We start from the raw sequence: 12842 nt of genomic DNA, 5'->3' as shown, positions 1-12842 counted from the left end.
TACTCACCCTCAGGCCATTTAAGGTTTAGTTGAGTTTGGTTTCTTTTTTAATCAGAACAGATTTTAATGAAATGAGAAGTTTGGACTCTCATTCTGACGGCACCCATTCACTACAGAGGATCCATTGGTGAGCAAGTAATGTAATACTAAATTTCTCTAATTCTGTTTTGATGATCAAACAAACTCTTATACATTCAGGATGGTTTGAGGGGTGAGTACTGTACATTTTTATTTTTTGAATGAGCTATTCCTTTAAGCATTTTTGGTGCTAGTTCCATCAAAGCAACAAACTTTGCCAAGTATTTTTAGGTTTTAGCTGTACAGTAGCTGTATCCTTTGAACTGATAAAATGTGCTGATTTGAACAAAACTTTGTAAAAATAGTATGTAGCATGTTACAAAGTTGAAAAAAGTGCTACAATCTCAAATAACGCTTACTACCACACTTGTACATATCTTTTGGGAGTCTTAAGGGCTTGCCTCTCATCATTTAGAATTAATACACAGTTTCTTTACTGAGTTTCCAGACCTTGCTATCACATAAATTATAGATAGACTGTAGACAGAAAGGGCTGCAGCATATTAAAAAAAAAAGGTTATACTGCATTTTTGATAAATGATTCCCGAGAATCTCGAATGCCTCTGAGAAATCTCCCCTCTCAAGTCTCAGGTTTTGCTATAATTATATTATCTTGAGCTAGCTCGTTTTCAGGGCAGTTGATTATAACGTGCCATGGCTTTAGTAGTCACAAAGGCTGACCGAGCAGTGTTTTATGGATTTGATAGCCTGGCTTCTGTCTTTGGAGTCTATTTTGTTTTGAGGAGCTACGAGCTGCCGGATTTTATAGGTGCTCTGGGTGTGAAGATTGATTTTTGCTCCAGACGTAAACAGTCCTTATTCAGTGAGTGTCAAGAACAAGAAAGTTGAATACTAATAAAAGTTGATAATGTGGTCAAGAAGTTGAGTGGATCCTGATTGGCTGCTAATGAAATAAGAGCTTTAAAAACAGTGAGCATTGCAAAATTTACTATACCTGCATATAAAATACAACCAGCTGTTTCTTTTGTGTAGGTGGTGATTATGGAAGTTCAGGGGTTGAAGTCGCTGGCTCCCAACCGCATTGTGTACTGCACAATGGAGGTGGAAGGTGGAGAGAAGCTACAGACGGACCAAGCTGAGGCATCCAAACCCACGTATGCAACTTTCTTTATTTTCTCCTACTTTTTTATTTCATTTTTATTTTATTTTTTTTTTACTGTAAATACGTTTTAATGGCTCATTTGTAATTCATTTTAAGGTAAAAAATGATTTTGTCTACCAAAATATACACTACAATTTAAAGGTTTGGGGTTGGTACAATTTTTGGACCCTTATGCTCACCAAGGCTGCATTTATGTGATCAAATATATAGTAAAAACAGTAATATTGATAAAAAATATTTTTTATCTTTAAATTTACCAATTCATTCTATTGTAATACATTTTAAAACATAATTTATTCCTGTGATGGCTCAGCTACATTTTCAGTGGCCAGAAACAGCATTTATTTGAAACTGAAATATTTTGCAACATTAATGTCTTAACTGTCACTTTTGATTAATTTATTGCAGCCTTGCTGAACAAGTTGTAATTTCTTTTAAAAACTCTTAGTGATTCCAAATGTTTGAACATAAGTGTATATTTTTATAGTTTGACATTCATGTGTTAAAATGCTTTAACATATGTGTACATTTATGTAAATATGAGTATTTCGGTGGCTAATGCTGACATCTGGAGAGCAATGCGGAAGGTGTCTGATGTAAAGTCAAAATGTATACAAATACTTATTTTATCAAATGTTTACTCAAAATTCATATTGGTAGATTTTCCCTAAAATTAGACATGTCACGATGATACAATATACAATCTTTCACATTCTCAGCATGCATTACATTCACAATATGGGCCATTTTTCTAATGGCAGTGCAGTTTCAGGTGCTGTGTCCTCCAACTAGAACTGTTATTTGGCCAGAGGCAGTTACTCAAGGGATGAACAACCTATTTTTGGGCCCTACGTTCTATCATTGGATCAGATGCCAGTTTATAATGAGCTAAAGAGCGAGAGGGAGCCCGGTAGAGCGAGAAAGAATCAGAGAATATGAGACACAGCCTCCATGTCCCCTCAGAAAAGTAATCAGCTGTGGAGAAACTGATTAGGAGTGCGTATCCCAGCGGAGGGGGGAGAAGCGAAGGAGAGAGAGAGACAGAGAGCCTCCAGCACTCCTGAAGAATAATGACGTCACGTGAGAATTAGCATTTAGATTCTATCATCACACACACCAACCTTCACATGTGTGTGTATGTGTGACAATGAGCACATACACACTATATGCATGCCTTTGACGGTAGTAAAATCTACTTCGTATACAAGGTCACCTTCTTGAACCACAAATGAGGAAAACTTACAATGAAGGATAGTCTTCAAGGTCATTTTCTTCCCCATATTTTATACCTTTTTCCTTTCTGTTTTCCTTAAAGGGTAGTATAGCAAAAAAAAAAATCTAAATAAAGAACAAAAAACACATTTTACACATTGCTTTTCACTATGTGATCCCAAGAAAAAGTTAATTATTTTGCATCAGTGCCTATAAATAGTAATAGATAAAACACTAATAGATAGCTACATATACTTTAATATTATTATAGTTTTTGAAATTATACCTTTTAAACACTTTTTAATGTTATGTTTAATTATAAAAAAAAATATTAGTTGAAAAATACCATGCAAAAATACAATTTTAAATGCTGATACAGATGAATAATTGAATCCAAGTTTTGAGTTGATTTAAAAAAAAAAAAACTGATTAAACTGAACTGAAGTTAATAAAACTTACCAACCAATTTTTTCTACTGAAGTCAAATAAAAGACGCTATTGAAATATTCAAGTCAAGTCACCTTCATTTTTATAATGCTTTGTTTAAAAAAAAAACTTTACAATATTAAACTGGAAAATAACAAAATCAATTATGCAAATGCAAATTGTGCTATAAAACAACTGTTGCAAGACGATAGTGTCATTATTCAGTTCAGTTCAATAACTGTGCAAAGTTTATTCATTGTGATCAAGTTCAATTAATAAGCAGCTCTACTGAAGAGAATAGTGTTGTTTTTTAACTCGAGTCACTCGATTCAGTTCAGTTTAATAATAATAGTTTAGATGGTGCAATCAACACATCAAACATCCACAATATTGTTTGATTTTACGTCACCAGCAAAATTGTACATTTATTATAAATATTCAGTATATCACCCAGCTCCACATCCTTTCCCATATCAAAGCTCCCCTGCTCCCCTTTATTCTTTTCCTCTTCTTGTGACAAAAATTTTGCTTCATGCTCTCTCTCTTTTCTTCTTTCAACTGTAAAGCACTTAACTCTTATAAAAGCCTTATGATTATGAGTCATAGAACTCAGTCTATATTCATGTATTCATGCTGTCACTGGCGGCTGGAAACAGAGAGAATTGGCTCATTTTGGCAAAGCATAACAGCGCTAATGGACACACAAGAATGTGTCACATCAAACAGACATGCTGAAGCAGAGAGATTAGGAGGAGGACAAGATAGCGAAAGAGACAGCAGAATTGAAGAGAAAAGGAAATTTGACATTCAGATGTACTTAGAAAAAGTTATTCAGTCAGCTGCTCAAGAATAAACATATCTTGGACTGTCCCAAAGGCACCTTCACACATACACACACAGTTCAGCCATGCAAGGCCTTGTGCAGTGTCAGCAACCTCTCTGACACTCGCCGTTAGCACTGTTAGAATGCTAACCCATCCATGTCCATGGAAACCATATACACTCAACCAGAAACAAAACATCTTTCTTCATTAACATAAGAGTTTGTTGTTATTTGCGATTTATCAGTGCAAAAACCTGATTCTTATTCATTAGCCACCTGTCAAGCAGAAGTTAAATTCAGAATAGCATTCTAGTGCATTTAAATTAAGTCATTGCACTGTTACTGTCTGTAGAAAATAAAATTGCATCAGCATAGATTTTTTTGAATGCATTTCTGTCATTGGCTACAGTAATTTCTTTAAGTGCATATTTTGCTACAGCAACACAGACAGGAAGTGAAAATCATAAGAAGGTGCGATTCATTCCTTGTGAATTCCCTCCTTTCTGTTATAAAATATTTAATATCCCTTGTTTGCCATTAGAAAAATGTAGCAGCAAACATTTGGCCAGAAAATTTTCCTCAAGCTCATATTTTCACATGCACATTACCACAAATTAATCACACTTTGTTGCAAATAAAAGAGTTTTTGCTAATAGACTCAATCCGTTCTCAACCTCCCAGTCGTTATTATATGTTTATCGCCCCCTAGTGTTCATCAAAAAATTGACGATTGTGTTCACCCGTTGCTCAATCTGCATTTTTCACTTCTCCCAGTGATAAATCACACTTCCCACCACACACATAGCAGATTTTGTTTTTTCCTGTTACGCTAGCTTTCTCTTTTTCCATTCCATCTCTTTTTCGCTCTCCCCTTTTTTCTTTCTGTCTCATTTGACTGCTGCCTCTGAAATGTGCTGCCTGTTTCCACGGCAGCAGTTCATGTCACGTGTTTCAGTTTTACTAGGCCAACTCTACCCCTCACCCTGTGTGAGTGTGCAGGAGAGAGTCTGCCCATGATTTCCTAGGTGTATGTTTCTGTATTGTTGCATCATAGTGTTTTAAGATTTTGTGCATTTATTATTTATAAAATCAATACTGATTGTTTAAAGCATGTCTGTGAGTAATAGTAATTTCTTGCTGAGACCCACTAGAGTTTGATCTCCTATAAACAAGTTGAAGATAGCATAGCTGCACAGTTATTATATTGCTCCCTTTATGAAAGCTTAACACAACATATGGATTAGTGGCCATAAAGAGGAGGAAAGCATAGTGAGACTGTAACAGCAGCGTTTTTTTAAAGGAATTAAAGGATGCAGTGCTTCCACAGAAACATTAGGATGAAAAAATAATAGTACATAAAGCTTAAAAAACCATTACACTAGAAAATAAAGTTTATACTGAGGTTTCTTTTGGTTCATTGACATGCTAAAGAGCAGCATTAATTTGACTGTAAACTGGGGAAATCTGGGAAGTAAAAGTAAAGAAAGCAAATTCTTCCTGATTCAAAATGTTTACTTATGTTTACTGAGGAACAGTTCTCCCCCAAAAAATAAATAAAATAAAATAAAAATGTATTCACCCTCAGGCTATCTAATATGTAGATGAGTTTCTTTAGTCAACAGAACAGATTTTGGGAAATTTAGCATTGCATCACTTTCTCACCACTGGATCCTCTGCGGTGAATGGGTGCCGTCAGAATGAGAGTACAAACAGCTGATAAAAGTAATCCAGTCCATCAATTAATGTTTCGTGAAGTGAAAATCTCTTTGTTTGTAAGAAACAATTCCATCATCACGGCGTTTTAGACAAAAAAATAAAAATAAAAATAAAAATAAATAATAAACAAAAACAAAAGCACTAATCACCAGAGAATATCCTCTACTGAAAGCATTTATGTACAAAAACATCAGACGATACACTTCGCTGGTCTGTCTCGCATGCACTTGACATTCAGTATGAGATTTTTACGACCTTATCAAATGATTTGTTAGCGAACGATTTCATCAGCCCTGTCGTGTAGCCGAGCAGGACTGCGGAGATTGTTTTCCTCGCTGATCAAAGTAATACAATGAAAACAAGGGCTGCAAGATATCCCTGTGCGCAGCGGTTACGCGGTGATAAAGTAATAAAGAGCGGCCGTTTGTCAAGGAGATCTATGATACCTATAGAGAAAGCCATATGTTGGCATCCCTATACATCTTAAAGGGGGGTTTTCGGCAGGTGCAAGAGCCCCTTGAAGTAACACCATTGTGGTTGTACTGTTTGTGTGTGAGAATGATGAAAATGAGTGTAGAAAATAAATACTGTAGAAGCCTAAAATCAAGGACATCAATGGAGTTTGTGTGTATGTGTGTTCTCAGTTGGGGAACCCAAGGAGACTTCACCACCACACACCCTCTGCCAGCGGTCAAAGTCAAGCTCTTCACAGAGAGCACAGGGGTCTTGGCCCTGGAGGACAAGGAGCTGGGCCGGGTAACTCTCGATCCTTCTTTTCTTTCTTATGGCTTTGAACATCAGTCATTCTGTATTTTTTTTTTTTTTTTTTTTTTTTTTTTTGTAGTTTGAGGATTATTTGTGGTTGTTATGGTGTTATAGAAGTGATGTCTTACTTTATAATTCTCACTTTGTCTTGCTCTCCTGCTGACTGATGCCTGTGGCTAAAAAAGAATATACAGGCTTGAAAATCCCTGTAAAGAAACAAGAAGAACGACAAGAAACAGATAAAATCCCTGTTCTGTTTCTACAGTGAATACTGTATTTGTTTTTCATTTAGAGGTTATATTCCCATTGAACAAAACAGACTTCCTTTTAAAGAGTTAGAATTTGAATCGAATTGACCTCACCCCTCTGGATTTTGATTTGTTGTTGTTGTTTTTTTAATTGGGCTAATTATGCTTGTTTATTAACTAGGCTATGATAAGTACAATGCTGTTAAACACATGCATCACAAATGCCTATATTTTTCAGATAATTTTATACAAAGTAAGCAATATAAAATTTGAATCTAATTGTTATAATATACTGAGTAAATTATAGTGTACTCAGTTATAGTTTGGAAATGCTTTTCTACCATGATTCATAGAATTAATAATACAAAATAAAAAAGAGACATACAAATACAGTTCAAAAGGTGGGGGTCAGTAGAATAATAAAAAAAATACAAATATTGATACTCACTCAGCAATAAAAGTGTGACAGTACATGCATGTATTACTGTTTCAAATAAAGGATGTTCTTTTAAACATTCTATTCATAATAGAACCCTGCATCATGGTTTCCACCAAAATATTAAGTAGCATTCATATTAAGTTCATAATTATGAGAATGTTTCAGCAGCATATTAGAATGATTTCTCATGAATCATGTGACACTGAGGACTGGTGTTACAGCTACTGAAAAATTATTATTAGAGACTTCTTTCAAAAACATTTTAATGATCTTTCGACCATAAACTTTTGAACAGTAGTGTGTGTGTTTAGGTTATTATCAAAACCTAAAGCAATGTCATTTCTTTTTAAATGTACATTTTTTATAAAAATTCAAATTGCAATTCTCCATCTTGTTTGTAACCTTAATTAGAATTCATGAATTGGAATCTAAAAAACATTCTACATTCAAGGACTCTGAGGGTCCTCTAATTATGACACTGTTAATATGCTTTTTGACCTTGACGGATGCTGGATTGGAACAGTTTAAAAAATGTGTCTCCATCAAGACTAAAGTAGACAGGCATTATTAAAACCTTTTACTCTAACTAAGAAATCGATTATGCCAACTTTTCAGACAGCGAAACGAGAGAATGAAAAGCACAGGAGAGAATAAGAGAGAAAAACTGGCTCTTCTCTGATAAGGTGCTAAGAGAAGAGCTGAACAGTTTAACTCTTAGTACACAGCCACATGAGCCAAAATTAATTGATTGTGGAGAATTTCTCTGAAAACGCTGACTGGCAAAGTAATATGTCATTATCAGCTCACACCCAGACTCAGCGATATTTTCCCATACCCACACAACCAGTTTATCCGTTTACGAAATGCTTCATGTGTGAAAATGTCTAGAGTTTCTAGGGCAGACACTAGCTGTAGGATTACATGTTAAAGGGATAGCTCACCAAAAATGGAAGTTGTGTCCTGAAAGAAGGTCATGCGGGTTCGGAACAGCATTTGACAGAGTAAATAATTACAGAAGTTTACTTTTGGATGTGCTGTTCTTATTAATGGTGATAGCTTTGTTTCTCACTCTGTGCTTGCTCAGTCTGGTGTTATGAATTTTGATCAGATGGATTTATAATCATGATTCTCTCTTTTTGAACGATTAGGTGGTTCTTCACCCAACTCCAAACAGCCCAAAGCAGGCAGAGCTCCACAAGATGACTGTGACCAAGGCCTGCCCTGATCCAGATCTGAAGATCAAACTGGCTGTGCGCATGGACAAACCTCAGAACATGAAAGCTTGTGGGTAAGGGATTTTGTGGGGGGAGGAATACTCATCAATAAAAGTGTTCAGTTCATTTGGAGATCGCATTTCAAGACAGTATCATCCAGACATTACATCTTTTATTTCATGATATAATGAGACACTATGTACATTATTGCTCTCTACCATTTGAGGTTAGTAAGATTTTTTTTTTTCTTTTAAAAGTCTCTTAAGCTTACCAAGGTTGAATATATTTGGTAAAAATACAGTAAAAGCAATAAAATATTGTGAAATTTTGTAAAATAAATACTGTGAAGTTTTTTTTTATTAATAGAAGGCTCAAAAGAACATCATTTATTTAAAATAAAAAACTTTTGTAACGTTATAAATGTCTTTACTGTCGCTTTTGAAAAATTGAATGCATCCTTGCTGAATAAAACTATAATAAAAAAAAAAAACGTACTGAACCCAAGTATTTGAATGGTAGTGTATGAGAGTGTGTATGAGTTGAAGTAAAATACTGTGATTATTCCTTTAGGTATTTATGGGCTGTTGGCAAAAATGTTTGGAAACGATGGAAGAAGCGCTTCTTTGTCTTGGTTCAGGTATATCTTTTTATATATTTAAACTGAGTGAGTGAAAAATATGATGAATGTAACAAAGTTTTGATTCGGCTTCAATATGCCTTTGCAGTCATCAGGGCCTGATAAACCATGTACAATTTTAAGTAGCTCATATGACACAGATTTAACCCAGACAATCTAATGGGCTTCATATGGCATATTAAGCATTTTAATACTATTTGTTTCTCTTTCTCCTACAGGTGAGTCAGTATACCTTTGCCGTTTGCAGCTATCGAGAGAAGAAGTCAGAACCACAGGAGCTGCTGCAGTTAGATGGCTATACTGTGGATTACACTGACCCACAGCCAGGTAATACTCCTACAGACACAGATTACTCTTATGTTACAGACTTCCATGAAACTATTCTTTCTTTATGGTTTTCAGACGTCAGTGGAACATGTCCGTAGTTAATGTAATAAACTACATCTTTGTTTTTTTTTTTTTGTAATGCAGCAAACTATTATTTTTTTTTTTTGGTGTGTCCACCAACATGAATTTACTTGAAGTTGACTTCTTTTATTTCTGTGTGTACAGGTCTGGATGGAGGCCGGGCTTTCTTCAATGCAGTGAAGGAGGGTGACACTGTGATTTTTGCCAGTGATGATGAGCAGGACCGCATCCTATGGGTGCAGGCTATGTATCGAGCTACTGGCCAATCACACAAACCCGTCCCACCCACCCAGGTCCAGAAACTGAATTCTAAGGGTGGAGCTGCGGCGCAGATGGATGCCCCCATCTCTCAGTTCTGTAAGTAAACATACTAGTAAAGCATTTCAACACAATGTCAGTGAGGACAAAAATTGACTGAAGCTGAGATGGCGAGTAAATTAAATAAATAGCAAGGGTTTTTAATATAATATATGCCCCATAACCACTCACGTAAAGTGACAACATGAAATTTCGGGCTAAAGTACAGCAGATAGAACAGATTAATAATGAATAATTAATTCATGTTGAATTAGTAGCTCAATATGTCATAGTAATGTTACCTTCCCAGCATACTGCACAAGTAGCAGGAAAAGGTAAGATCAAGTGTGTAGAGTGGGAAAATGTGTTTATTTTAATGTCCATGTCTTTGTTACTGCCCTTATGCACTCCTGATTCGCTTTAGTATCCATATGTAAGGCTTTTCAGCTAACATAAAATAGATTTAAAAAATTTCAGTGGTCAGCCAATACCAGCTTTCTATTTATAAAGGTATAGTTAACCCAAAAATGAACATTATGATATATTTTACCCTCACGTTGTTTCAAAACCATACAACTTACTTTCTTCTGTAGAACACATACTTTTTGCATTTATATTTCTCCAGAAGACTTAATTAATGATTTTATGGAAGCTTAAACCTTGTCAATTGTTGATTTGCATGCAATTTCATGCTGTGTCCTTTTGTGTTGCACAGAAGAAAGTAAGTTCTGGGGGTTTGGAATGACACAAGCATCAGTAAATAATGACAGAATTTTTTATTTTTGAGTAAACTGTCCCTTTAAAACTTTTATTAACACCTTTAATTAAAGATATATTTTCTGCTAAATGTTCTCACCGTCAATTTAAACACCTGTTAAAGTAAAAAAAATATAGTCCTTCACACTGATATCAAATCACTTTGAAGCATCAGAATAATAATAGATCCTGCTATTCAGAACCTTGTCATTTGGTGTGCATCTAATTCAGCATCTGTCCATAGCAATGTCTTATATCACAAAATGTCTTAAAGGAATTGTTACACTGTTCAAATAAGTTTTCAGTTAAATATAACTCACCTTTTAACCACATATACAAAATCTAAAGGTAGAGGTTCTGTGTTTTTCCATTGATTTATTTGTCCTGTTTGTGAATGTTTCTTGTGGTCAGATGATTCCCTCAAGTTCAGATGCCATTCAGTTTTCTCACTATAAGACAGATCCTCTCCCTTCTGAAACATTATTACACTGTGTAAATGTTTCACCCTCCCTTATCACAACCCAGGTGGTCTTGAATGGCACAGAGTAGTGGAATATAAAACATGCAATACACACACCAACAAGCAATCTCTTTGCTGCAGAAGGTTTTTGCAGATTCTAGAATACTATGAAGGTTCTGATAACCGCATTTGATTTTATATATTAAATATACATTATTAACTCTGATTGATTACTAAGTATGATAATAACACACAATGATAAAGTTAAAATTTAAATGGTAGTGCAATCCCTGAGTATTTTTGTTTTGGTAACACTTTACTATATGGTTCACTTTGGAAACATTATTTCCCTTTCAGTCGGTCCCTCACAGCGTCACGTCAATGACCAACGAATTGGGATCTTGCCTCGAGAGACAAATGTACTTTAAGTGTAAACTAAATGAGCCAATGCACATTGGCATGCGATTATTGCATCCATCTGCAGCTGATCACAGCGTGAGCATAAAAAGGCAGCAGGTGCAACGCATACCAGCTTTTTGCTACTGAGACCCAGACAGCAAGTAGTTTCAGCCCAGATCTGGCCCACATTTGGCCTGCATGGATTTCATGCGGGCCAGATGTGGGCAAAAACTGCTTGCTGTCTGGAGAAAAGAAGACTGAACGAGTTCAGCACGCTCTTTAAGAGCTTTTCGTGTTGGCAGTACGGCGCTTCAGTGGTGGTGGTTTCCCTTGTCGAGTGGGTTGCACAGATCAGGCTGCACTACCCTCTGTTTGTGTTACAGGCGGCCATCTCCCCTGCGTGCTTCAGCATGATTAAAAAGCTTTTTCTCTAAAAGAGCATTTACGGGCACATCTTTTTAAAGATGATGTTGGGTGGAAAACTTGACGTTACATCTTTGTAAAGATGATGTGGGTCTTGCTATAGAGATTGTATCAACTGAGCATTTCTGGATGTGGTCATTACCTGGTGCTGGGTGTTTTCATGATTGCTGCCTCATGTGCCTGGGCATTTAGCATGCTGAGGTAGCGTATATGAATGAGCCATGTTCTCATTGTGGGAAGATGATCATCTAGGAGTAGTGGGACTCACTCCGTTTCCTCAAAGGGGTGGAACTCTGTTGCCTCTGCCTGATCTAGTTCTTTTCATGGTGGCAGTCAACGGGGGCTACTTCTGGCAGTAGCACAGGTGGTCTGAGGGTAACAGTGATGGCAAAACCTCCAGGGAACCAACCCTCAGGGTACCATCACTCCTCTTGCACTCCGCTTCCAGTTAAGCTGCCAATGGAGTGTGCTGGGCCCTCTACATGGAGCATACCAACAGTAAACTTTGGCATTCCTCATCGACGACCAGATGGAGATCGCTGCATCAGAGGGTGAGCTGGAGCTTTTTGGAGAGGAAGATTAGGCTGTGCTGCCGTCCTCTGGGACTGTAGCAATGCCTGAATCGGATCCGGAAATAACGGCTATGCTTTCCTGAGTCGCCGAGAGGGTAGGGCTCGAGTGGAAATCTCCACTGAAATCTCCATGGACCTCACTTATCATCAGCCTCGGCTATGTGATTCAGTTTGCCCGGAGTCCCCCAAGTTTAGCTGCATCAGCTTCATAACAGTGAAAGTGTCCGATGCTCTTTTCTTGCATGCTGAGATCACAGTCCTACTGGCAAAGGATGTGATAGAGACGGTCTCTCCAGCTGATATGAGGATGGGCTTTTTCAACCCTTACTCATTATACCCAAGACAGGCAGTGGGATACAACCAGTATTGGACCTTCACCAGTTACCGTTCAAGATTTTGACGCAGAAACACATCTTTGGGTGCTTCTGTCTGCGAGATTGGTTTGCAGCGATCGACCTGAAGGACACGTGCTTTCATGTTTCAATCCTTCCGCACCACAGACCATTCCTGTGGTTTGTATTCAACGAAAGGGCATACCAGTACAAGGTCCTACCCTTCGGGCTGTCCTAGTCTCCCCGAGGGGACTCTTGTTCCCCTCAGAGAGCAGGGTGTTTGCATCCTTGACTATCTTGACATCTGACTTATACTAGCACAGTCTCAAGATCAGTTGTGCGAGCACTGGGACCTGGTGCTACAGCACCTCAGCCTGTTGGGTATTCGGGTCACCTGGAAAAGAGCAAACTCTCCCCAATGGAGATCTCCATTGGATCTCATTTCTCTATATGGAGTTGGATTTGGTCGAACAGACAGCAAGGAACAGAGGAACATGGATGGTCACTGCTGACC

At 37.1% G+C, this 12842-nt stretch overlaps 1 protein-coding gene across 7 annotated transcripts in view; it reads left to right on the top strand.

Moving 5' to 3' along the window:
* LOC127959503 (calcium-dependent secretion activator 1) overlaps nucleotides 1-12842 on the top strand; it is a 72862-nt gene that overhangs the window by 32734 nt on the left and 27286 nt on the right. For all 7 annotated transcript variants that reach the window (XM_052558725.1, XM_052558724.1, XM_052558720.1 and 4 more), the window contains exons 6-11: nucleotides 1072-1193; nucleotides 6023-6134; nucleotides 7979-8118; nucleotides 8615-8681; nucleotides 8900-9008; nucleotides 9234-9446. In XM_052558725.1, coding sequence (XP_052414685.1) covers nucleotides 1072-1193; nucleotides 6023-6134; nucleotides 7979-8118; nucleotides 8615-8681; nucleotides 8900-9008; nucleotides 9234-9446 — 763 coding nt within the window. The remainder of the gene's footprint in view (nucleotides 1-1071; nucleotides 1194-6022; nucleotides 6135-7978; nucleotides 8119-8614; nucleotides 8682-8899; nucleotides 9009-9233; nucleotides 9447-12842) is intronic.

The sequence above is a fragment of the Carassius gibelio genome, chromosome B6 (assembly GCF_023724105.1).
Source record: "Carassius gibelio isolate Cgi1373 ecotype wild population from Czech Republic chromosome B6, carGib1.2-hapl.c, whole genome shotgun sequence".
Lineage (NCBI taxonomy): Eukaryota > Metazoa > Chordata > Actinopteri > Cypriniformes > Cyprinidae > Carassius > Carassius gibelio.
This window is presented reverse-complemented; position numbering and strand designations above follow the sequence as displayed.